Raw genomic sequence first — 26,618 nt, forward strand, 5'->3', positions numbered from 1 at the left:
TTAAAACTTAAAATCACAAAGATACTAAAATCAATGTAAATTAATATTTTTGTAATCTTGGAGTGGCAAAGGTCTTTTTATTTTATTTTTTAAAATATTTTATATAGTTTATTGTCAGGCTGGTTTACATATAACACCCAGTGCTCATCCCCACAAGTGCCCTCCCCCATGCCCATCACCCCCTTTTCCCTCTCCCCCACCTCCCTCAGCCCTCAGTTTGTTCTCAGCATTCAAGAGTCTCTCATGGTTTGCCGCCCTCCCTCTCCCCAACTATTTTCTCCCCTTCTCCTCCCCCATGGTCCTCCGTTAAGTTCCTCCTAATCCACCTATACGTGCAAACATACGGTATATGTCCTTCTCTGCCTGACTTATTTCACTCAGCATAACACCCTCAAGGTCCATCCATGTTGCTACACATGGCCAGATTTCAATATTTCTCATTGCCATGTAGTATTCCATAGTATAGATAAACCACATCTTCTAAATCCATTAATCAGTAGAAAGACACTTAGGCTCTTTCCACGTTTTAGCTATTGTCGAGAGTGCTGCTATGAACATTGGGGTCCATGTGCCCCTATGCATCAGCACTCCTGGATCCCTTGGGTAAATTCCTAGCAGTGCTACTGCTGGGTCACATGAAACGATGCTCGGCATCCCTCATCATCAGGGAAATACAAATCAAAACCACACTGAGATACCACCTCATGCTGGTCAGAGTAGCTAAAGTGAACAAATCAGGAGACTCTAGATGCTGGCGAGGATGTGAAGAAACGGGCACCCTCCTACACTGCTGGTGGGAATGTAAGCTGGTGCAACCCCTCTGGAAAACAATATGGAGTTTCCTCCAAAAATTGGCAAAGGTCTTTTTAACACAAATCCAGAAATCTTTAAAGTTTGACTTTCTTAATATTTAATATTTTGGTCTGGCCAAAGACCACAAGCTAAGTAGAAAGAGAAAGGGCAAAGCAGGAAAATATTTACAGCATATATTATAACAAAGAGTTACAATCCTCAATACAAGCATTGCAATAGGGAAAAGATGGGCAAAAGATAAAAACAGGCTAGAGAGACCTATGAGTCTAATGACTTCAATTTTTCAAATTTTCTGGCAAGAAATGCTTGCACAAGTGTATAGATATGTATGTACTGGATATCTGGGACAATTCTGTTTGTTATTAGTAAAGACTGTACAGGTGTCAAGTGTCCATTACTTAAAGATTGGTTAAATTAATCATGGTACATCTATAATGAATAACTATATAGTCATGTAAACAATGAGATAGATCTATACAAACCAAAACAAAGGATATCCCTTAAAAATTGTTCATTTAAAATTTTAAACTGTAAACAGCATGTATAGTATTATTATACGTACATAATAGTAGTATCTTATTAATATATAAATATATAGTTATATATACATATATATGAACATGAATTTGTGTATAGAGAAATATCTGGAATGACAGAACTCTAATTTTTAGTAATAATAACAGTGAACATTTACATCACAGTTATGTGTCAGACACTGTTCTAAATGATAAACGAGGACATTATGCTAAGTGAAATAAGCCAGTTACAAAAAAAAAACACCCAAATACTGCATGATAACATTTATATGAGGTATCTACAATAGCCAAACTCATAGAAGCATAGAATGGTGGTTGCCAGGAGCTGGGGGCAGAGGGAAAGTGGAAAATTACTGCTCAATGGGATTATGTTTCAGCTATGCAAGGTGAATGAGTTCTAGAGATCTTTTCTGCAATACTGTGCCAACAGCTAACAATATGCTATCATACACTTAAAAATATGTTAAGAGGATAGATGCCATGAGAAATGTTCTTACCGCAATAAAGAACAATCACAAATACACACACCCTTTGGCCCAGCGACTCCACTTCTAGGGCTTTATCTTTCAGATATACCCATACATATGCAAAATGATATATATACAAGGTTATTCACAATAGCATTATTTGTAATGCAAAATATTGGAAATAATCCACATATCCCTCTCCATGGAACCTAGTGACTAAATTCTGGTTCATTCATACAATGTAACACTATGCAACAATAAAAATGAAGAGTCACTTATGTACTTATTTAAGGTGATTGCTAAGATAGCAAGGGGCTACCACTTGTATAAAGAAAGGACAAAACTGTATATAAATAGTATACCTATTTGCTTTTATATATATATATATAATATATATATATAAATATAATATATATATATTATATATATATAAATACAGAATATCTCTGAGAAGATAACTAAGAAACTGGTAACACTGATGGTCACCTGGGAAGTGAACCAAATTGCCAGAGAGCACAGTTGATGTATTTCTTTTTTCGCTTTTCAAACTATGTGACTCTATTATTACCTATTCAGAACATGAATTAGATTAACATTTAGAAAAAAACATACATGTGCAGATCAGCTGACCTTTGGGCTCGGTAGATGTATTTAGAGTTTCCCGTGAGCCGGTAGAGCAGCAGGAAGACATAGGCACTGCCAGCCACGCCGTGGCAAATGCCCGGCCCCTTCTTTAGCAGGCCCTTCTGCCACGTAAGTTCCCCACACCGGATACATGTGTCCAGGTACTGTGGTTTTTTGGAAACGAGATAAGCTTTGGCAAACAGGTAGGCAATTCCTGTGAAAATATCAAAGACATCGGAGGTGACTTTCGAGCTTGATGCTATTGAGTAGAACTTCTCAAACCGTAAAAGGCTCACAAACCGCCAGTGCACAATACGCATCCTAATCCGGTAGGTCTGAGGTGAGGGGCCGGAGATACCGCGTTTCTAACAAATGCCCTTCCAGGAACCACATTTTGAGTAGCGATGCTATAGAACCTTCTAGTCTTAATTTTACCTGTGAGATTTAGTTTAAGTTGTTTGCATGGTATCATGGTATTGGTCCCCGGACAAAGAGCAACAAGTATATAGCGTGATAAAGTCCATAATTTACAAAATGATTAATATTTAATGATGCATTCTCTGGTAAGCACTACACATAGCTGGCTATTTGAAATGACTAAGTGTTTATACGATCCGCCCATTCCCCCACATGGGTTCAGAATTTGTAATGTTAAAGTACTTATGGGGCGCCTGGGTGGCTTAGTCGGTTAAGCGTCCGACTTTCGCTTAGGTCGTGATCTCGCGGTTCGTGGGTTCGAGCCCCGCGTCGGGCTCTGTGCTCACTGCCAGCTCAGAGCCTGGAGCCTATTTTCAGAGTCTGTATCTCCCTCTCTCTCTGACCCTCCCCTGCTCACGCTGTCTCTCTCTCTCTCTCTCTCCTAGAAATAAATTTTAAAAAATTAAAAAAAAAAAAGTACTTATAACTATACACCTTTTCTTAAGACAGAACTGGGAGTCTTTCCAGAAACAGCGATGATTCCAAACAACTTGGCTAAGACTTCTACTCCAGCTGTGAAGCGAGTCCTTCCCTACTGGATTGTTCCAAAGGAAGACACTTGCCTTCAAAGCTCCTCAACAAAGGCAATCTCAATTACACAGGCAGGAACAGAAACAAGACAAGTGGCAGCTATTAATAGAAACGATTTCCCCCCAGTTCCAGGTGCTCATGTTCAGAACAGAGATTAGTAAATCTCTCTCTCTCCTGCATGGCCTCTACCTTTTTCTTACATACACTGGGAAAGACTGGAATTTCGCAGGTATCTCGACTAGGGTTATCTCTGCTTTTCATCGCCTTTTGACTAGGCTATTTTACGACTCTGCAAAGATAGAAATTACGTTGTAGAAAACGGCTAGCAATGTAAATAATTCCTATTCCCGGAAAATCACATTGTGTCTGGTAGAGGTTGGATTGACTTCCCTCAGAAGCAGCCAGCTTTGCATCTATTAAGCAAATGCACATTGGCATTCCTAACAGGCCAGAAGTATGTCTGCTCCTTGGATTTTCCTTTGAAAGCAGCTGTAACACCTTTCTGGTTCCCTCATTAATTAATGAGCTAAATAAAATCATTGACATATATTTATTTTATATTTCTATGTGAGTCATGATTTTAATCCCTTTTAGAAATTATCCTCTAACACTTCCTATGATTAACACATAACAGGCTCTCCTCAGCCAAGGTTTTCCAGTCAACCACTGACAATGGTCACCTATAGCACTGTCCTTCTTCAGTTCTAGGAACAAAGTGTCTCCCACTAGCTGAAAGATGATGTTGAAAGAACTGAACTCATTCATACATTTATTCATTCTCTGTACCTATTCCTTTGTAAGTGTTCACTGATTACTATATACATAGCCCCAGGCAGGGCTTGCTTCATGGGCATGTGACCTGTACAGCCTCCAGGGGCCTCCAGAAGGACCCCATGCTGGGTTTAATACTCTACTGTTACCACCTTGAAATGAGTAATCATTTTTTAAAAGTTGGCTGCATTTTCACTTTGTACTGGGCCCTCCAAATTATGTAGCCAGTCCTGGCCCTGGGTAATATAAAAGAAATGCTAAACAAGACTCCTGACCTTCAGGAAGACACTGTCTAGAAAGGAGAGAAAAATGTGTACATTTGACTGACACATAGTAAGACATGTAGTTCATGATGCTGTTGGAGCATAAAATGAATGATGCTGTTAATTATACTACAGGGATCAGAAAAGTGGAAGTTCCCTGAGGGAGACGGTTGGGCGAGGCCTAGGATAGAAGTTGGGTTTTTAGGGCACCTGGGTGGCTCAGTCAGTTAAGCATCTGACTCTTGATTTCGGCTCAGGTCATGATCTCATGGTTTGTGACTTCGAGCCCTGAGTCTGGCTCCACACTGACAGTGTGGAGCCTGCTTGGGATTCTCTCTCCTCTCTCTCTCTCCACCTACCCTGCTTGCACGCTCTCTCTCTCTCTCTCAGTAATAAAGCTTATAAAAAAGTAGGGTTTTCTTCACGACTTTGTAGGATGCATAGGAAACTCCAGGCCCAACATGAGAGAGAGAGAGAGAGAGAGAGAGCATTCTAGGCATCGAGATTAACAAAGCAAAGGTTTGGAGCCAGAACAAAAAACCCACATGAAGACCAGTAGTGCAGTGTTTTGTTGGGGATTGGTTGGTTTTTATTTTTAATGACAGGATTCGCACTACAGACAAAATGTCCCGCGGTGGTGTAGAGAGACCCCCCAGAAATACAATGGGGTAGCTATGAGCTGATCACGTTGGCAGAAAGATGGCAAGGAGGCTAATGAAAGACTTACAGGACTTGATGGTTGTTAAGAACTTACTAACTGAGCACCTACTATATGCCAGGTACAGTAGTAGGTACTCAGGTTTTAAAAAGCCCCTGCCTTCATAGTGTTTATAACCTAAATGGAGGCATTAATTAGGATATGTGAGGGAAAGCAGAGCTGTTGCTCCTAACAGAAAACAGCTCTGCTCCCACACCTAGAGGTAGGAAAGGTCAACTAGGGAGAATGGCACGATCTAGCTTGACTACCAAAGATGAGGCGGAATTAGCCACGTGAACTGGAAGCCCTTGGTGTTCTGCCAGATCCCCTTTACCTTCTAGCGCATGCCCCATCTCTCAGTTGCTATGAGTTGGCGGCTAATAAAGCTCACAGCTGCCCTCTTCTTGGGAGATTTGCCCTCAGTCAAGTGGGAAGCTATGCTATATGCCCACCAGCGCTGCAGATTTCAGCCAATGACTGGCTGACACTGGGATACCAAAGGCCGGCTCTCCTGCCTCAAGATGGACCAACTCTGGGGTGTAATCTGTGCCTCTCAGCTTCCCCTCAGGCCCAGAGGAAGCTGGTCTCCAGGTGAGACACAGAAAGCCCTTTGTGACTGAGCTCCTACTGTGTTCCTCCACTTCTCCTCCATTACTTGCTTGAAGCTTTTCATTTCAGTAAAACCCAAGCACCCATAGTTCCCCTTCCTTCACTATGTGGTTCCAAGCCTCTAAACGACTCCTCTTGGAATGCATTTCCCAACTGTCTTGGCTTGGCCACATTACCTCAGGCATCACTGCCTCCAGGAAGCCTTTCCTAAACCTGGAGGGGCACCAGTAATCCCTCTCCTGAGCTCCCATCATTCCCTATACAAATCTTAGCACTTATACTATATTAAAATTACCTGTTTATTTGACTGCCTCCCCTAGGATAGTGCAAACTACTCAAGGGCGGGAAGTCTATCACATCTGTTTTTGCTCCCCTAGTCTATGGCGTGGTGTTTGACATGGCAGGAGCTCCACAAATGTCTGCTGATCTGAGAATGGCTCATTTCTCACCCTGGTACAGCCCGACTGAAGTGGAAATGAGGTGTGGAAATAAGAAGGGCTGATAAGGTCCAATTGCTGTACCAGACCATTAGCCCAAGGCAGCTTAATAGCCATCGATCCTAGATCCTACGGTTCCAGCAAGAGACAAAGAGCCTCTTCCTGCAGCCTGGATCACAGAATGGTACGAGGAAGGGACCCTGGAAGACTTCTACACCTATTGTCTTCTAACCTGACCTACTGAAATCCACAATAAGGCTGCTTAATCTAAAAGGGAGGAATGTTGGGCTTCTTTGCTTTTGATAGGAACCGTGTCATTTTGTCGCCGGAGCACTGATTATTGTGCACCGATAAGAAACCTAAGTCAGCAACGATTATGTGTTTACCAAACACAAGTGCGAAAAGAAATTATTACGTAAGAAATACGGCTTGAGAAGCCAAACCTGTGCAAGCAGGCAATCTAGCAGAGCCCTGGGACTGCTTGCCTTGGCATGCGTAGTTTCAACACATGGGGGAATCGCCACACAGGTCCTCTCGGCAGTCTGAATTGCACAGAAGTGTGCACTGTACAGTGCCCGACAAGGCTTCGTGGCCAACGACACCTGTGCTGCACAAGTCCTTGTTCTCTATTCAAGGTCACATACTCAGGAGCCCTTGTGAAATGATTTTAAAAAAGAGCCACACCTGTGTTTCACACAGAGCCGAGGAAATGCACTGTCAGTGTCACCACAGGGCTGATGTAACATAATGCAATCCATAGTTTATTTCAGCCACAGCATTTGTTTTAATGATTTTGTAAATGACTCTCGTCCTGCACTTCAGAATCATGAAGGCTATGAAGAGGTCATATGAATCTCAACATACTCATTTCACAGATGAAGAAACAAAGGCACAAAAGGCTCAAAGCAGTTTTCTCAAGGTCATTGAGTGGTTAGTGCTGGAGCTACAATTAGAATCCAAAGTTATTAACTTAGCGTCAAGAACTACTTCCACACTGCGTACACAGTAACTGAGGCTGTCTGTCACCTGTAGAGGTGGGGTGAAGGACAGTCAATAGGAAACAATTATAGGGGGAGATAGGTATCACTGATGAAATTCCACATTTGGATTATCTCTGGCAGGTTTTTAATCACAGAATCAGTCTGCTGCCCCAAACCATCTGTGCTGTTCATAAATCTAGTCTCAAAAAAATATTTTCCTCAAACGAGTGAAAATTATTTTTCTAAGTCATCTGTTTTAGAATTTTGGGAGACTTTGCTGTTGCTGAATTCAGAAAAATCTTGATGGTTTTTAACCTGTACTTATCAGATTCATAATCGTTCTTATGCTGTTTGGGGCACATTTCATAAAAGGAAGACCAATACCTTTGATGTGGGAATGCAGGATGGCATAAATAACGGGCCCCATTATGTTCTTTATTCATTGGTGAATTGGTTTATTTGGGGCAGTCCAGTGAAAACGTGGGTTTAATTATTTTGCTCCGCAACCTATATTTAATCTTACCAAGCTACTGAATGTGAATGATAGATGAAGACAAATAAAGTCCCTAAGGTGATGACCTCTATGCTATACTGTTACAGCGCAGAATTTACAAAGACAGAGGGCATGTGGCATATAAAGAGGATGAAATAAGTGGCCTGTAAGACACCCACATCAATTAACTGACCCAGCCACTCGTTTTAAAGGATTATCTTCCCATCCTTTATAGGGCTTTGACCAACACATTGAGTCCAGTTAAAATACTCTGTATTTAACTTGGGACACCCCCCCCCCCCAAAATTCAAGGATTCTGGAGGTGCTTGGCAGATACCCAGAGACCATCACTGAAAATGATTCAAGGGAAATGGGAAGTGGAGTGCTGAGCGTAACATGAAGCACTTCCAGCATGGTCAACAACCTGTTTTTCTCCAAAAAGTTCCAAGCAAGAAGAAATGGGCTCAAATTACGCCCGGAGGGCATTAGCTTGGCCAAAATGTACAGTGCCCTGGTACTGGCTCGCACACACACCGGAGCCTCTAAAGAAAGTCCCTTCCTTACGTAGATGTGGCCCACAGACAAAATCTGGCCAGTGAGCCAAAAGTTCTGTTATTCTTGAACTCAGACTGTACCAAAGAAAAAAATGAAATTACAGTGGGATTAAAGAACATTGATTAGGGAAGGAGGGGAAAGGAAGTTATAAAAATCAGGTGACAAACTAAAGAGAAATCTAATATATTTTATAGCTGTGCTCACGGCATTGAAGCGTAGCCTTGAAAATTAAATCTGCTCCTAATCCAAACTTTCTGTGTTATTTTGCTATTTTAAATCTCTCCCCTAGCCAATCAACTGAAATTAATTGATTTATTTGAATTTAACTTCTTTCAAACTGCCCCTTCTCAGAAGGCCTAATTAACAGTGTAATGGGATTAAAAAAAAGAAAGAAAGGATGGTGTCTGATAAGTTTCTAGGCTCAGTTCCAGAGAGTTCACTGCAAATGGCTTCTCAGCTCTCTAAGCTTTTTATGAGGTAATGATGGAAAGCCTGATGTGAAGGAAGAATTACAGAATGGCCATCTTGAACTTTAATGCACATACAGATCATGCAGGGATCTTGTGAACATGCAGATTCTGATTCTGTGGGTCTGGGGTGGGGCCTGGGGCTCTGCATTTCTAGTCAGTGCCCATGTTGCCCATACCACTGGTCCAGAGACCAAACGGAATTACCAGTCTCCAGATCTACACTGTCCAATGCAGCATTTAAGCACTTGCCATGTGGTCAGTCGGAGTTGCAATGGGGTATCAGTATAAAATATCCACTGGGTTTCCAAGACTTTAATATGAAAAAGGTGTGAAACAGCTCAATTTTTAAATTGTTTGCATGCTGAAATAACACTTGGGGTATGCTGGGTTATAAAATATATCTTATTAAGGTTCATTTCACCTGTTTCTTTTTACATTTTTAATGGGGCTACTAAAAATTTAGTTTCATATGTGGCTCATCTTCTATTTTATTGGCTAGTGCTAGCTTAATTTATATACAAATCTATGAAGATCATGTATTCTTAAAACTACAGGATCATTCCTGGAGATCCTTTACGGATCAAGACTTTTTGAGCTTGGCCAAGTTTCATCCTGACCTTTTAATCTCATGCAGTAATCACATGGATGAGAAATACCATCACTTCTTAAAAAACACCTCTCTCTGGCTAAGCCCAGTGAAAGGCAATGTTTTCAGATAACAGCGTGGGTGAGACCTGGGGCGCCGTGGCACCAATGCACCAGCTCGTTCTCCCTCTCGATGGCCTCGCCAAGCTCGGGTGGCCAGTTGCAGTTCTGTTCCTGCTCCATGAGGAAGTCCACGCTTTGCCATACCAGCTCCTGGTCTGAGGGCTTGAGGTGCTCATGGTAAGAAAGAAGCATCTGCAGAATGGACGACAGGCCATGAGCTGCTCCTGCATCAACAAACAGAGCATAATTAATTCACACAGTTGGGAAGAGAGCGCATTTTGTTCAGTGAAAAGACAATCCAAGTATTAAAAAAAATGAATGGCGATAACACTTGAAAGCACACACAGTAAGGAGCGCCTGGATGGCTCAGTCGGTTAAGCGTCCGACTTCGGCTCAGGTCATGATCTCGCGGTTCGTGGGTTCAAGCCCCGTGTCGGGCTCTGTGCAGACAGCTGGCTCAGAGCCTGGAGCCTGTTTCAGATTCTGTGTCTCCCTCTCTCTCTGACTCTCCCCCACTCATATTCTGTCTCTCTCTTTCTCAAAAATAAACTATAAAAAAAAAACTAAAAAAAAAAAAAAAGAAAGCACACACAGTAATGTAATAATAAAACTGCCTATGAACTAGGCTTCTGGGGAGCATATGTTAGAATGAGGATCAGCACACTACAGCCTGCAGGCCACATCTGACTCGCTGCCTGTTTTCATAAATAAAGTTTTATTGAAATAGAGCCACATTCATTCATTTGTGTGTTGTCTACAGCTGCTTTTGTGTTATGGTGGCAGAGCTGTATTTGTGACAGTGACTGGGAGTCCACAAAGCCTAAAATCTTTATTATCTATCCCTTTATAGAAAAAGAAAATTAGTGACAACGCCTGTTTTAGAGAAAAGATTTAAAAAAAATTTTTTTTAACATTTATTTATTATTGACAGACAGTGAGAGACAGAGCACAAGCAGGGGAGGGGCAGAGAGAGAAGGAGACAGAGAATTTGAAACAGGCTCCAGGCTCTGAAATGTCAGCACAGAGCCCAATGCGGGGCTTGAACTCACAAACCGCAAGATCATGATCTGAGCCAGAATCGGACACTTAACTGACTGAGCTACCCAGGCGCCCCAGAGAGAAAAGATTTTTTAAACTTTGCAATTAACATCAAAAATAAAATGTAATTTAAAAAAATGTTTTAAAGAACGGGGGAGTGGGGTGACCTGGGTGGCTCAGTCGGTTAAGCGTCTCAGTTTGGCTCAGGTCATGATCTCACAGTTCGTGGGTTTGAGCCCCGCGTTGGGCTCTGTGCTGACAGCTCAGAGCCTGGAGCCTGCTTCAAATTCTGTGTCTCCCTCTCTCTCTGCCCCTCCACTGCTGCCATTCTGTCTCTCTCTCTCTCAAAAATAAATAAACATTAAAAAATTTAAACTTTGTAATTAACATACCAATAGCTTTTATGAAAATCCTCCTATAGTGTTTAAAAACAATCTGTTCTAGGTATCTAAACAGTCATTCGTTCACTCAACACATCAGAATTAAACACCTACTATGTATCAGATACTGTTCGAGGTGTCATAGATAAATGAACAAAACAGACTAAATCCCTTCTTCTGTGAAGTCAAACACTAATAATTGGTATTAATTTACTTAATCCTTCACATTTAGTACTGTGTATCGGGCTAAACCCTGAGGATACACAGATGCATGTGACTTGGTCTGTAATCTTGAAGACCCCCCCCATCTGGTACAGTGAGAAAGCCAGACTCATAGTTAAATAGAAGATGAAGTGATAAGTGCTATTGTCAGAGATATGTACCAGGAGCTAAAAGAGAGTCATGGGAGGATCTGAGGGGGCTTGAGGTTCTACACAGGTAGTGTCATCTGAGCAAGTCTTGAAGAATTCCTAAGAGTTCTAGCATAAGGTTCTGTCCTAGCAAAGGCCTGAGCCTGCTTTTGGAGAAGGAGCTGCTTAACAAAGGTCAAAGTCAGCCCGGGCCCTGCAAGGGTTTTCACTCACCCCTAATGAGTAGAATGCTGATTGGCGGGAGGTGCTGGGATCAATATAGTCCGAGGGTTTGTTCTTTAAGTTCAATTCTGTAACTGTGAAGCTTTCTCTTTGCATTCAGGCCCTTGGAACTCTTGACTGCCCAGAAAAGGCTTTACAGTTTTATCCCATCAAAGATGATTCTTCTTAAAATTTAGTAGTAATACTTGAAGGTAACTTTCCTTCAATGGCTTTTAAGTTGTTAGGGAAAAAAGCTTACTTTCCAGAAAAATATCTATGCATCAGATAGCAATCCGGCTTGCGCTATACATGTGAATGTCTAGAATGTTAATTTCTCTAAAAAGATGAGAAAATGAAAAAAATAGTTCTATTAAGGAACTCTAGCAGACGCTGTCAGTGCCTCGCCCATCACCTCGTCTATACTCTCCATTCTGGTGTGTCTATTCCTCCCCACCTTCTATCTCAAGCATTGGTCATTCTGCCTGAGGCTTTCTCTGGTCACAAGGGTATGCCCAGCCCACAGGAGCAGGGTGGAAGTCCTAGGGAATTAGCAGGTCTGGGAGCAGCTTCTCAACCCATGAAGCAGGGAGTTGGTGGATGAATACCCCAGCTTCCTCATCATTTAGGTGCGACAATTCTGAGGCATGTTCTATATAGTCTTCAAGGACCCCAGTGGAACCAAGCCTGAGTTTTCCTCCACTACCAGCCTATTACATCCTCTATTAGCCGCTTTTTGTACTCTCACTTCCCCATTCCTCTATCAACACTTTCTCAGATCAAGCCATTTATACCCAAACCCTTGTCTCAAAGTCTGATTCTAGAGAAAGTCAGAGAGGAACTTAAAGGTTCTTTGAGAAGTGTCTCAGAGAACTCCCGCTCTATGAGCTCATTGGTGAGGTTGTTCAGCAGCTATTCACTCATTCATTCAGATACCCTCATTAGGCACAGGCTCTTGGTAAACGACCAGGGATCACGGAGATAAGTGAGTAAAAGTCCACATCCCGAAGGTGTCCACAAAGTCCACAAAGCCCGCTGAGGCGGTTGGACAGGTAAGCCACTAATTAGAGTGTGATGTGATAAGGGCTCCAATATAAGTGCGGCAGGGTGACCACACTCCACTCCACGGGCCAATTTTGCTTCAGGGCAAAACTTGAAACATGTGAATGTTTTTCCAGAGGGGATTCAATAAACCCGTTCTCCAAAAACACTAAATTTCTCAATAGCTCTGATGATATCTGATCAGTCTTGAAGTCTGTGTAGAAGTATTACAGAGAGTTGAAGGAGTCAGGGGAGGCCCAGCATTCCAGGCGAAAGGAAGGAGCACAGAGATTCTGAAGATAGGAGAACACTTGGCTTGTAGGAGATTATGCTGGACAGACCCAGAGAAGGGAGGGAGATAAAGCCTGAGTTTGGAGAAGGGAGCAGGTGATCCACAAAGGGCCTTGCAAGTCATGCTCAGGAGTGACAGGGAGCCACTGAGAGATTCCAAAGGGGAGGAAGTAATTCTCACTTAACATGCCTCCTAGCTCAAAAGTAGCCATTGTGATTCAGAAGGTAGTCCATTAGTAACCCACTCACATTACACATGTGACGCTGTTAGTGGCTTCCCCTGTTTCCCTGCGCTTTGGCACTATTGACAATGAGCATGTCAAGTGTTCACAAACTCTCAGTGAAATTCAGCCAATGAACTCATGATCTAGAATAAGGATTTGAGTCTTTAGTAAAAGTAATCACTACAATAGCTACCTTTCTGTCAAGCTGTGAAAACCAACATTCAATTGTGATTTGTAGCATCTATCAAGACTTGCTTTCAAATGGCATTTTAAAGTGTTTCTAGTTAGATGAATAGGGATGACCTATGCCAGAAACCAAATCTTCTAGTTTTTAGTCAGTGCGGGTTGTAGAGACTCCCTTCTCCCTACAGGACTTTGCCAACAACACCTTCACTCACCCAAGTATTCAGTTCCATAGTAAGAATACATCAGAGGGAATGGTTTCCTTTTTTTCATGGCGTACTGCTTCCCAGAGTCCAGAATCGCCTGGCAAATTGATTTGATCTGTGCTGGGGTCAGTACCTGTGGAAGGAAATCAAGAAGCAGAAGTCAAATCAGGACCTTCTTTTTGCCCCAGGCACTGGATTTTCTTGTTAAAGAGCTCATCAGCATATCACCCCCCCATCATCCTTTTGGTATGTGTAAATAAGCTTAGCCAGCCATAACATTTTTTTAAACAACTGATTCTCTTTTTGTTGTCAAGTTTATCTACCCTCTCTTCAGAAAATCTGCTGTGTTGATGGGGAGATACACACTCTTATTGCTAAAGGCTTTTATAAAATGCAGAGACCACTTTACAGTGGTTGTATCATTAATCCTTGTCGTGGGAACAAGAAAGTGCTCAGAAAAGAACAAAGACTGGGCCTAACCCATCATGCTTAACAAAGCTGTTACTCCCAGTGTGTGGTGCAGGTCTGGACTAGACAATGGGCCTTCGGTCTGTGTCATTTAGACTGTGCTTATAAAGCCACAATTCTATGATAAGCTGCCGCATGACAGACTCACTGTTGCCCTTGCATTCTCGGAATGAAACCAAAGTCCAGTAAGTACCAAGGCAAAATAACTTTCAATATCAAAATGACCCTGAATAGACAATGGCTAAAATGCAATGACTCGCCATCTTCCATAGTTTACTCAATCTACCCCGAGTCAGTTTTAGGACTAAAGCAATGAAAATGTTCTCAAGCCTACAAAGCATCTTCGAGTTGATTAGGATTCTCACCTTTTTGGTATCCTTGGTTCCTAACACAGAACCTGAGGGGGCCTTTGGTAACTGATGAGGAAGCAAATAAGTGCCAGGTTTACTGGCATGAAAAGCAGAGCCCTCCCTCTTTCCCTTCTCTCCACAATTATTTCTTAAGCCCCTACTATATAGCAACAAAGCCATTCTGGATGCTGGAGGTATGACAGCGAACAAGATAGACAAGACCTCTGCTTTCACAAAGCCAACTTTCCAAAAATGCAAACCTGCAGGAGAAAAGAACTAGCCAGAGTAACTGTGGCCCACCTCCACATCCACCCCTCCGCCAAAAACTACCTGAAGTTCACCCTTGGCCTGACTGAATGAATCCAGGATCAAGGAAAAGTCTCTTCCATTTTGGTCTCTCTCCTAAGAGTCACACCTCAAATCGTTTTGCCTGATATCTACCATTATACTCACCAATTCCTTCTGAAATAAAGTACTAATGATTTCTTTCTTTGCCATCCTTTCTTTCTTCCTCCCTTCCTTTCCTCCTTCTCTCTCTCTCTTTCTGCAGGGTTTTGCTCCTCTGATTTACTCAACATGAGAAGGATAACATATAATCCAGGTTTTGGCCTCCTCAAATCTAGCATTTAATTTGGGATTACCTAATTAATTTCATAAAGAGGAGGCTGTTCATTAATTAATTCTGCCAATTAACACTTACTGAGCTACTATTCCAGTGAGGCCCTATGCTCAGTATTACAGAGGAAATTCTAGAAAGCCTGGAATATATCTTTTCCCTACAGGGAATTCACTACCCAGCACTGGAGATGAGATATAGTCAAATGTCTACCATATGGCAACTTAGGTTCACCAGCCTAAGGGTGGAAAGAAACAGTAATGCAGCGTATGTGACACAGATCATGAAGCACCGTTCAGCTTCACTAAGACTTTACTATCTCCTCATTTTCTATCCAGTTGCTCAGAAACAATGGTGTTGTGGCTTTAAACTTAAGTTTCCCTTGTATTAGTTACCTATCTTTGTCTCTTGGATATTCTCCTTTCTGCCTAAAATTCCTGAAGATTCTATCCTTCCAGGCACTCCCACCATCATTTCAGGGCTGAACCTTGGGTCTTTCCAGACCTCAATAGCAAATTTTTCCGAGATGATTTCCTACCCTGCATCTATTCAAATTGCTACCCCAGATTTTCATTTGCTATTAAAAACATCTTTTCCTTTGTGCCTTTTTATCAGTGCCAACTGATCTTACATTTATTACTCTACTTATCGCTTCCATCTCCAGTCTCACATTAACCCCTCCAGGCTGGCTTGTTCTCAGAAACCTGCTAAGAGCCTCAAAAGGTATGGACTTAATAGGATTCTGATCTGAGGCAACTGGGTGGCTTAGTCAGTTAAGTGTCTGATTTCAGTTCAGGTCATGATCTTGCAGTTTGTGGGGTTGAGCCCCGCATGGGGGCTGTGAGCACAGAGCTGGGAGCCTGCTTTGGATTCTGTGTCTCCCTCTCTCTCTGTCCCTCCTCCACTCATGCTGTCTCTCTCATTAGAAAAAAAATTTAAAATAGGACTCTAACCTGGTCCCAGCCCACATTTTCCTGGCAATATATGTGGCTCTTCAACTAAACTTAGATCCTGTCTGCCAATATTGGTCTGAATCCATATGATGGAAAGTGTTTATGATAGAAAAAAGGTCCACTGTTTTTGGGGTATGTTCTCTTTTGAATTACTAAAAGTCTCTCTGTTTTACTTCTATGCTAATAATTGAAAATCAGCTTATTCTTTCCTGAGTTGAACATTTATTAATGTTTTCCTCTCTCTCGCTCTCTCTCTCTCTCTCTCCACCCACCCCCTGGCTCTTTGTGTGTGTGTGTTGAGGGGGTGGGGGGAATTCACATGCTTGTTTTAAACCCAGGAGCAAAATCAACTGAGGTTATCTGTGATGCCCTCTTCCTTTCTTTCCACCTCTAATCCACAGCTCAGAATAGAGCATGAGTTTACAAAGGATTTCAAAACCTGCTCAGTTGGTGCATCATGTCTGGGTGGTTTCCTCTTATCTCCCCGAAACACTGTGACAAACAAAGAGAAACTGTGCTTGTTTGGCTGGATAAAGACCAGTTATGCATGCAGTTCTTTATCTCTGGGAACAGACAAAACCTACCCTTGGGCTTATTGACCAGCAAATAAAAAATGAAAACAGTGCTCATTAAAGGTGTGTGGAGGAGGAACACTGACGAAGGGTGTGCTCTTTTCCTTCCCCCTGAGCAAGCAGCACAGAAAGGAGGAGAGACGTGCCGCGATCTGTTTTCACCAGCAGCCCTCCGTCCCCACGCCTAGAACACAGGAACATGCACGTGAGCACACATTCGACCTCTGAGAAGATGGCCTCCGTGCTTCTGAAACACGGAGGCCCTGGGAATGACAAAGTGATATTTCCACTGGAGGGAGGGGGCCTGGGGATGGAGGAAAGGGGCTCCCTGCCCATTAGGCCTTTACCAAAACAAATCTGAACACCCTCTCCTATATTGGTAGCACCTAAGGCCTACGTGTGTGTTGATATATTGGATGCGTTTGGTTCTTTCATTGTTTTTCACACTGAATGAAAATAAATTACAATATCTCAAAAATACAAAGCAAGTCCCCCGTGGTTTGATTTAAACAGTTTCATTAGTTTAACTGATTCCCTTCATGGGTTCTCAAACAGAGGTGTCTGCTGTGAAATAGTCCTGATGAGCTGGGCTCTGAGATTGAAGAGGCAGAGAACAATAAAGCCCACGCTATGTTTCTTGGCCCCACCTGAGGGTTGTGTGGTGATTGAACTACCTCCATGCAGAAGAGAGATCTTCATTAAGGAAATGAATGAGACGAACCAAGCCACAGAAAGTTTCCTTCACCACAGACCTCTCTCCAAGGCAAGTGTCCTGCCCACAGGCCCTCTGAAGTGGCAATCCTTGCTAGCTATAGATTGACCAGTGCCAACGTTATGAAGCAATAGTCCAAAATGTCCTGAGTATGCGATTGCCCATCTACATGGAATGCAGAAAGCCACTCCTGTATCACACCAAACACATAGGTAGCAGACTAAGAATCTGACATTCATTTTGGTGTTTTTCACCAGCAATCTGACCCCAATCCTTTGACCACCACCATATGTGGCAGCCTAGGCTTCTTCTCAGAGAAAAGAAACAAGCCATTTGACCACCTGTAAACATTAAATGACTTGATAACTATGGACCATAGCTCTGAGGAAAAGGCTTGTGAGTTGTTAGCCCCTGGGTATTTCAGAACTTCAAGTTGAGACCATGAACAGTAGACTTGAAGGACATAAAGGGTCAAGATGGAACTAAAAGCTGTTCAAGGTAGGAAGAGTTGACACAGAAAGGAAACCAGGAACTTGAAAGTCCATTTGGAGCTCCTGCTCTCCTTCCTACAATCCAGGCTTGTGCCAAGCCTCAGGAGAGAGCCTACAATCCCCCGGATAGGCCTTGGTATTTATAGATGGCTAGGATGTGTGCCCCCTGCTCCTTCCTGCAATTTGGGGTGACGGTAGCCTCAAAGATGTCTCTTGCCTCAGGGTTTTGGGCCAGAAAAAACACTGCATGGCATATCCCACGAGAGCCCAAGACAATCCCATATTTCCTGACGGCACCATCATAAAGCAGGAAGAACATTCCAACCCCAAAGGGAAACTTACTTTTAAAAATGCCCAGTCCATGGGGTGCCTACCTGGTTTAGTCAGGTAAGTGTCCGACTTCGGCTTAGGTCATGATCTCGAGGTCTGTGGGTTCGAGCCCCGTGTCAGGCTCTGTGCTGACAGCTGAGAGCCTGGAGCCTGCTTTGGATTCTGTGTCTCCCTCTCTCTGCCCCTTCCCTGCTTATACTCTTGTCTCTCTGTCTCAAAAATGAATAAACTTAAAATAAATAAATAAAAATGCCCAGTCCATAATTTCAAATTAAAAAGTTAGGGAAACCTTTTCTGTAGAAAGTCAATAATCACAATCAGTTAGGTTTTTTTTTTTTTAACTTTTTATGCCTTTTGGGGGTTGTGGTTTGGTTGGAACCCACTAGGTTACAGAGAAGAGCCAGGCCTTCAGAAAATCTCTGCAGTGGGTAGAGGTTTACTTATGGTGCAGAGGAGACAAAAACTCAGGGAAGCTCCTTTGAGGTAGAAGGAGCTTAAAGAGACAGGATAGGGCTAAGGGACAGCTTTCAAGCAAGAAACAGATCTCGATGAACCGAACAATTCATGATTTGTGCAAAGCCTGTGCAAGGCACTTTGGGGGAAGAAGGAGTCTTAATGATTAGGCTAATAATACTTGAACCATTTAAATAACAAAACATTCAATATTTGTTTAAATTCTAAGTCATGACCTCTAGGAGTAAGGTGGAAGGAATAAATATTGGGGGCCTCACAGATGGAGAGGGATCTGAGCTAAGCTATGAGGGACAAGTAGGAAGTGGATAAATGAAAGTAGCTGGAAGGGAGGGCATTTTAGACTAGGGGATGATGGGGAAAAGACACTGGATTTTAGGGCAACGCCTCTCAAACCACAACGTGGCAATTCCCTGATGCTCTTGTTAAAATGCAGATTCTGATTCAGTAGGTCTGGGGTGGGACAAGGATTCTACATTTCTAATAAACTCTCAGGTGCTGCTGTGGCCGCTGGTGCAGGGAACACACCTGAAGGAGCAAGGCATTATGGGAGCAGAGAGGCTGGTTGCAGCAGAGGTTCTCTCCTGGGAAGGGTGAGAAATTAGACTCAAGGAACTATAGGAAGTTCCCAGAGACATCCAAGGAAGTAAGAGAGAGCGCCAGCCAAAAACACTGCACACCATAATTTAAATGATAGGATACCCAGAAAAGAGACGCAAACACCAATGGGAAGTTCTCTTCCAATATACCGTGTGTGGGAAACACGTGCTCAAATCTGCAAGGCCCGGTGGAGAGTTCCCTTAGCCAATGTGGCGAGTTATTTTCTTATTTGGTCTCCAAATGGGGCACATGTGCTGGTGCAGAATGAGCAGGTCTCTTCCATCTGGTTTTCCTGATGTTCTCTGACCATTATTATGTTGGATGCTGAGGAATGGGGGGGGGGGGAGGGAAATGCTCTAGTTCATGAATATCTTCGAGTTATTAAAGGCATTCAGCGGGGAATTTCAGGTATAAACATTTGGTCCCAGACACCATTTCAAAGTTATGTCTTTTTCCTTCTCGCGTCAGGAAACACAAGCCCAAAACACACTGGAAGCCAGAAAGGAAAAACAGGTTTTACCCCATTCTTGCAGACTGACAGCTGGCCTTAAAGATTTATTATAAGTGCCTGGTAACCCAGTGGGCACCAAGTGTCACTAGATGATTTCATTGTTTTCTGCAAGACACTAGATGTCAGAGCCTGAACTTCCTTATCTACGGAAAGGGGATCACAAACGCTTGCCCCACCTACCTCCTCAGGTCATGGTGACACTCCTAAAAAAGCAGTTGCCAGTGTTTGGCTGCACACTGCAATTACCCGGGGAGGTTTTAAACTCCTGCCACCCTGGCCACACCCTAAACCAATTACATCAAACCGTCTGGGTATAAGACCCAGGCATCAGTGTTTTTAAAGCTCCCTTAGGGATTCCAAAGTACGGTAAAATTTGAGAATCACTGCTATGAAATAATGAATGCAAAAATAGTTTTTAAAAGCAAAATACTACTACTACTACTACTACTACTACTACTACTACTACTACTACTGCATGATGAAGGAGGAGGAGGAAGACAGGAGAAGAACTAGAGGGAAGAAAGGCAAATGACCTCCCGAAGAAAAGATACTCCCAGGTGTGGAGAAATACTTTTGGTCTGAATCACAGGGGAGGGGAAGGGAGAAACTGGATATGTCACATGAGTAGATAGGCTGGGTCAGGTCAGAGGTCCGCTGAACTTCATCTGGTGTTTTCAAGACAGGCAACAATGCACACACTGTGGGACAGTAATGGGGAAGCCAAAGAACACAGCAAGTAGTACACTGGACCAGGAGTCAGGAGGTCTGGGCCTGAGATCCACCCTGCCACAGTGACCATGGTTAAGTCAGCAGAACGTTGTTTCCTCATCTTTAACATAAACAGACTGGACTAGAATCTGTCTACTAACCCAGTGCTTCTTAAATTTTAGTGTGCCTTAAAATCACCTAGCTAGCTAAAACACGGCCTCCTGGGCCCTACCCACAGATGTTCTGACTCAGCAGCTGTGGCCTGGGGCCCGAGATCTTATATTCGTAACAAGTTCTTAGGTAGTCGGCATGCTGCTGGTCTGGGAACAACTCAGTGAATAGCACTGTATTAGGTGGCCTCTAAGGTTCCTCTGGATTCCAAACTCTGGTTCTCTGAGGCACTGAAGGGGTCTGGCTCTTGAATCAAAAGAAGGAGCATAGCATGAGGAGAAAACATAGGGGCTTTGAGGTCAGAGAGACTGGAGTTCAACTTAGCTTCAGCACTTTCTAGCCTGGTGGGTTTAGCCAAGTTACTTACACAGTAGTCTCTCTGTATCTGAGCTTTTGCTTCCTGTGGTTTCAATTACCCTTGGTCAATTGCAGTCCCATAGAAGTGACCCTCCTTCTGATGAGTCATCAGAAGGTCAATAGTGGCCTATTGCTAAGTCACAATGCCTGTGTCATCTAAAAAAAATTTTTAATGTCTATTTTTGAAAGAGAGAGAGACAAAGAGCAAGTGGGAGAGGGGCAGAGAGAGAGGGAGACACAGAATCTGAAGCAGGCTCTAGGCCTCGAGCAGTTAGCACAGAGCCCAACATGGGGCTCGAACCCATAGACTATGAGATCATGACCTGAGCCAAAAACCAACACTTAACTGACTGAGCCACTCAGGTGCCCAACAATTGTGTCATTCACTTCACTTCAGCCTATCATGTAGGCAGTTTATCATCTCAAGTCAGCACAAGAGTGAGCACAGTACAGTAAGATATTTTGAGAGAGAAAGACCACATTCACATACCTTTTATTACACTGTATTGTTATAATCGTATTTTATTGTTAGTTTTGTCATTGATCTCTTACTGTGCCTGATTTATAAATTAAACTTTATCATAGGTAAGTATGTATAGGAAAAAGCATAGTACATATAGGGGTCAGTACTATCTACAGTTTCAGGCATCCACTGGGGTGGGGGGGTGTCTTAAAACATATACCCTGTGGATAAGGTGGGGGGGGGGGCTGCTGTACCTTCTAAGCCTCAGTTTACTTATTTGGAAAAAGCAGCAAAAATAAGACCTACCCATCTCACTGCATTGCTACAAGGGCTCCACGAAAGACATTTAGCACAATTTCTAGCATTAAGAACATGCACGATACATGTAAGCAACAGTTGAAACAGACATCCAAAGTTTAATTAGTGACTCAACTCCACCATTCAGCACCATAGGCCTTAGGGGGGCCCATGCTCAGGATCTCTATCCTAAAATAACCCTGCTGTTGCTCACCACTCAGCCCCATGCTCTGCCCAAGGACCAGCTTCTGTCAGCTCACATTCCTATGTTGTTGTAACTTGTAATTTATATACTAGTAATGGATGGCCCTTCATCTCTGTGTATTTACTTTTCTCATCCCCACACTTTGAGCCTTTCACGGTCCTACTTACCCCAAACCATGTTTCTTTGCTTCTGTAAAATGCCTCTCAAGTTTATCTGGTTTCTAGACGAGTCTCTGTCACTAACTATGTAACTTCAGACCAATCATGTAACCTCTCTGGACCTCAGTTTCCTCATCTGAAAAAATAAGGAGTTAAGCTGGTGGCTTTTTTTTTTTTTTTTTTTTGAGAGAGAGAGAGAGTGCACAGTGTACAAGTTGGGGAGGAGCAGAGGAAGAGAGAGAGAATCCTAAGCAGGCTTCACGCCCCTTGCAGAGCCCAACACTGGGCTTGATCTCACAACTGCGAGATCATGACCTTAGCCAAAATCAAGAGTCAAATGCTTAACTGACTGAGCCACCCACGCGCCCCAAAATGGTCTTTAATGTGCCTTTCAGCAGTAGTATTTTGTTACTCTGTATTTCATGACAAGCATTTACAAATCTATCTATACTTATTTAGGCTCTAATTCTGGGATGTGGATGTGATGGTATGTTTCGGTGGTTTTATTTCTTATAGGCCAGGTCAAAGGTCCTTTGCAATGAGATCATAATGCATGTTTAACCTGTCCTCTTTTCCTATGTACTTTATCAAGATGCATATTCTCTTATGTACTTTCTCCTAAGCAGAAAGCTTAAAGAACTAGAAATCGTTTTAGCCTCTTGGCACTGGTTACTTGAATACTATCGTTTCTGGCCTCTCAGTGCTTCTAAAGTGAATGAGGGGCACCTGGCTGGCTCAGTCAGAAGAGCATGGGACATTTGATCTCAGGGTTGTGAGTTCGAGCCCCACATTGGGTGTAGAGATCACCTAAATACATACATACATATGTAATTAAGGCTGGATGCATAGTTGACATTTAACATCACACCCTTCTCTAAGCCACTGCTGAATGAATATGTCATTGCAGTATTCTCAAACCATGGTTCAATTGGCATTTTTCAAGTACTTGCTGGGTGCATGACAGTGTGTCAGAAAGTTTAGAAAATAGATGAGTAGTTGAGTGTAATCAGGTATATAGTAAATGCCTTTCCTATTTGGAAAGGCTAATTCTGATAATATAGTTGTGCCTTCCACCATTAGTTACCTGCTTGGCATCCATTTTCCTCCTTATTCCTTGATAGCTAGATCTCATTTTATTAGGGTGACAACTGTATTTAGCTGCAGGTTATAAATAGTGAAGAGCCTCAGCCAATCATCTCAATCCATTTGTCTCTTACCAGATTCTCAGTTCTCAGCTGTCCCTGAAGCTAGGCTTGGCTATGTAGCCTCTCATTTTGATCAACGGGGAAATCTGCTGGGGCGAGAGCTTCATAGAAAGCTTATTATTTCATGACAAATGGAAATAAAGTGGATGGACTTGGTTGTTACTTGCCTCTCCTCTTTTTGGTGCCTTGAATGTTTGTGTGAGGCCTGGAACTATGGCAACCATTTTGCATCCTGAGGCAATAAGCACATGGATCAAAGGCCAACATTCAAAGAATGATGGAGGAGGAAAAATGATCCTGTGGATTCTGGATATCATCACGTATCTGTACCACAACTGGGACTACCTATCTCCATATTCTTGTTATGAGGCAAAAATTATTCCCTTTTTAAAAGTCATTGCTCATTGGGTTACTTATGGCCTAACACACATCAACTGGGTAGCCATAAAGTGCCAACCTAACTGCATCGCTAGCATTCATTTCCCGGCGAAGCAATTTTTGCCCACGTGTACCTCTGTTTCTATGGAAACCTCTGGCTTCGTAGCTCTTTAAAGTGATGCTGACTGTCTAAGTGGACGAATGCAAATGCAGTTCCCAGTTCTGGCTGCACTCACAAAGTTGTGATGGATTTTTCTTAAGTGCTATCCTAGAGCCCAGAGGCCAGGCCTGGGGAACAGACTGTCACCTTTGCTGCCATTGTCCTGGGTGATCTTCCTTCTCCTTCAACTTCTCCTGCTCCAGATCAGGGACAATGGGCACTCTCCAATCTGCCACCATGACAGTAGGTCCTCCAGTCCTCAAGGTCGATTAGTGAAGACAGGGAGAAAGTGCCCAAGAGCCTTAGCAACAAGTGCTGTGAAGCAATTATCTTCTTTTCCAGGAATGACTGTCACCTCAACTTAAGTGATTACATCATGTACTGCCTACCTTGTCACTTTAGAGAGCTGTTCACGAAAATGGCCCTAGAAGAACAATATCTGAACAATTTGTGACATTTTAAGGCTTAATCACTCTTTCACCTAGATACTTTTGACAGAACAAGCTGAAAGGGTTTCTTTTGTCAAGCTTTTTGACGTGGGCCTGCAGGAGTGATGGGTGCCTTGAAGGTCAGAAAAACAGGGGAGGGAAGGCAGAATTTCTTTAAAATTGCTTAGATCTTTTTTTCCTTTTCCCCCAATACCTTAAAATGCATTTATAGTAAATCTGTTCCTTGGGGCTAAAGGAACCAGTGTGATGCAGTGGGGGTTGGACCATGAGTGAGTGGTAACTTCCCTGTATGCGAAAATGAAACCTAAAACCAGTGGGGTGGGGGTGAGGTGGGGTAGCTGACCACGGCTGGGAAATTCAGAATTTCTGCCTTTGTCATTATATGGCCCTAAGCAAGTGAGTTAACCTCTCTTGCTTCATGGTTTTCATATATAAAACGACACTGCTGACCCATGACCTTTCTGGTTCACGATTTATGATTTATAAGTACATATAGCACTTTCCTTCTTTCCTTGGTGTTCACTTCGGTATTGTAGAGAACCCTTCTGTTCAGTCATGTCCAAAGTAGTTTTGTTATATTGACATTGTGTTTTCAGGTACCTGAAAGGGGAAAGGATTCTGGTTTATTATTTTCTGGTTTCCAGTCAGAAAGTTTTAGCCAGCAATCTTAGGAGAGCTAGATTATAAAATTCAGTTAGGATCGCTTTCTACATAAATGATGCATTGAAAAAGGAGATTTGGGGTGACCTGGGCATGAAGGTGTGAAGGGAGCTGCCACCATCATCCCTGGCTAGGGATCTGGTGGCCATGATGAAGAAGAGAGTCTCTGTGGTTAGTTTCGATTTTCATTTGACTCCTAAAGGAAGAAGAAATAGAGGATCTTAGGAGGAGCTGGCTCTGTGGATGAAGTGAAAAGAATGAAGTAAATCGACATCTTTACTCTGTTAAGGACAAGAAGGTCCCCAAATCCTCTTCGTTAGATTTGAGCTTCCACAAATTCCAAGTGGGTTGCTGTCTAATGAACAGAGCTAGGGAGGCATTTTCCTGGTCCTTAGTGAGGCTGGGGTGAGCAACTGGGGTATTTAACCAGTACTAAGCAAAGCAGGATTTATAACCTTATAAGTTAGGAACTAAGATCCTTGCTTTATACAGGGTTTATTCTGTAAATATTTACTGAGCCCTCCTACGCCTCACCGGAAGAATATCGGTGAGCAAGAGAGAAAGCTCCCTGCCATCAGTGGAGATGATATTCTAGCCTGAATAAATTAATGTTGTGCTCCATGTTTTATGAACCTAAATAGGTCTTATTCAGCCACTCTCCATCATTTGTTATTATTTTAATGTGGCTGTCTTCATAGACAAATATATTAAGTAAATTGTGTGCCTCATCTCATGTTGCCTGGGGAAAGTTTAACAGGAGATGAAAGCCGTTCACAGTCACCAATGTTCAACTGAGGGTAATCACCAGAATCATGAGAGTGGACATAGGAAAGAAATGGCCAGCTGGTCTGCTGCTATTGCCTATAATTATATGAAAGGATTTAAAACAGTAGGCCCCACTCCAGACTAAGATTTCATGGGAGCTGGGGTATGACTGGATGTTCACATTTTGTAAAAAGCCCCACTCATGATGCTGGGACACAGGCACTGCTTTATAGGGCTTTGCATTGCAAATCCAGTACTATTTAGTATTGCAAATTGCACAGGTGTTTGGAACAAAGAACTCAGTCTTATGGGGTTCACGTAGCTTTGCTGTATTTATACCTGGTCGCAGACTACGACTTTTAATTATAAGCTTAATGCCAGGTACCCTCCCTATAAATTTGTTTTGTTAGTTGTGACACAAAATATCACTGACCACTTAGCAATTTTTAATTTTTTTTAATGTTTACTTTTGACAGAGAGAGAGAGAGAGAGAGAGAGAGAGGAATGGGCAGAAAGGGAGGGAGACACAGAATCTGAAACAGGCTCCAGGCTCTGAGCTGTCAGCACAGAGCCCAAAGTGGGGCTCAAATTCACAAACCGTGACATCATGACCTGAGCCAAAGTGGGATGCTTAACTGACTGAGCCACCCAGGGGCCCCTAGCAACTTTTAAAGAAAAAGGATGCATCCCCATAATACTGAGAGTGTAGCCCCATGTTTAATATGTAAAGTGGGTAGGTACATTAAAATATAATTATGAAGAGGTACTTAGAAAATAAGGTTTCCCAATTACACTATAAAGGAACAACTTGAGACAAAATTTATCCAGGTGCATGCATGTGAGATATATATATCTATAGATCTATGTAAATAGACATATTTGCTGTGTAAGATGTATAACTTGGACTTCTGCTATAGTACATCAGTGTTGGAGGGAAAGAAGTACCTAGGTCCACCTGTATAAGAATGTCCACATCAGCTTTATTCATGAGAGTTTATTCATAAGCTTTAGTCATTTTTTAACGTTTAATATTTTTATTTTTGAGAGAGAGCGCTGTGCTGACAGCAGAGATCCCAATGTGGGGCGCAAACTCATGAACCATGAGACACTTAACTGACTGAGCCACCCAGGAACCCCTCATAAGCTTTATTCCTAAGACCTGCCTGGAAACATCCTAAATGTCCATCAATGGGAGAATGAATGAA

At 42.7% G+C, this 26,618-nt stretch overlaps 1 protein-coding gene across 2 annotated transcripts in view; it reads right to left on the reverse strand.

The window, feature by feature from the left end:
* LANCL3 (LanC like 3) overlaps positions 1-26,618 on the reverse strand; it is a 97,419-nt gene that overhangs the window by 6,655 nt on the left and 64,146 nt on the right. The window contains exons 2-4 of one of the 2 annotated variants that reach the window (XM_039256391.1): positions 13,373-13,496; positions 9,458-9,655; positions 2,447-2,654 (exon numbers count right to left, since the gene is read on the reverse strand). In XM_039256391.1, coding sequence (XP_039112322.1) covers positions 2,447-2,654; positions 9,458-9,655; positions 13,373-13,496 — 530 coding nt within the window. Of the gene's footprint in view, positions 1-2,428; positions 2,655-9,457; positions 9,656-13,372; positions 13,497-26,618 lie in introns of both variants that reach the window. The other variant, XM_039256389.1, reaches the window with a different exon arrangement.

Source organism: Hyaena hyaena, unplaced genomic scaffold (genome assembly GCF_003009895.1).
Source record: "Hyaena hyaena isolate Hyena2069 unplaced genomic scaffold, ASM300989v1 scaffold_12, whole genome shotgun sequence".
In the NCBI taxonomy this organism is placed as follows: domain Eukaryota; kingdom Metazoa; phylum Chordata; class Mammalia; order Carnivora; family Hyaenidae; genus Hyaena; species Hyaena hyaena.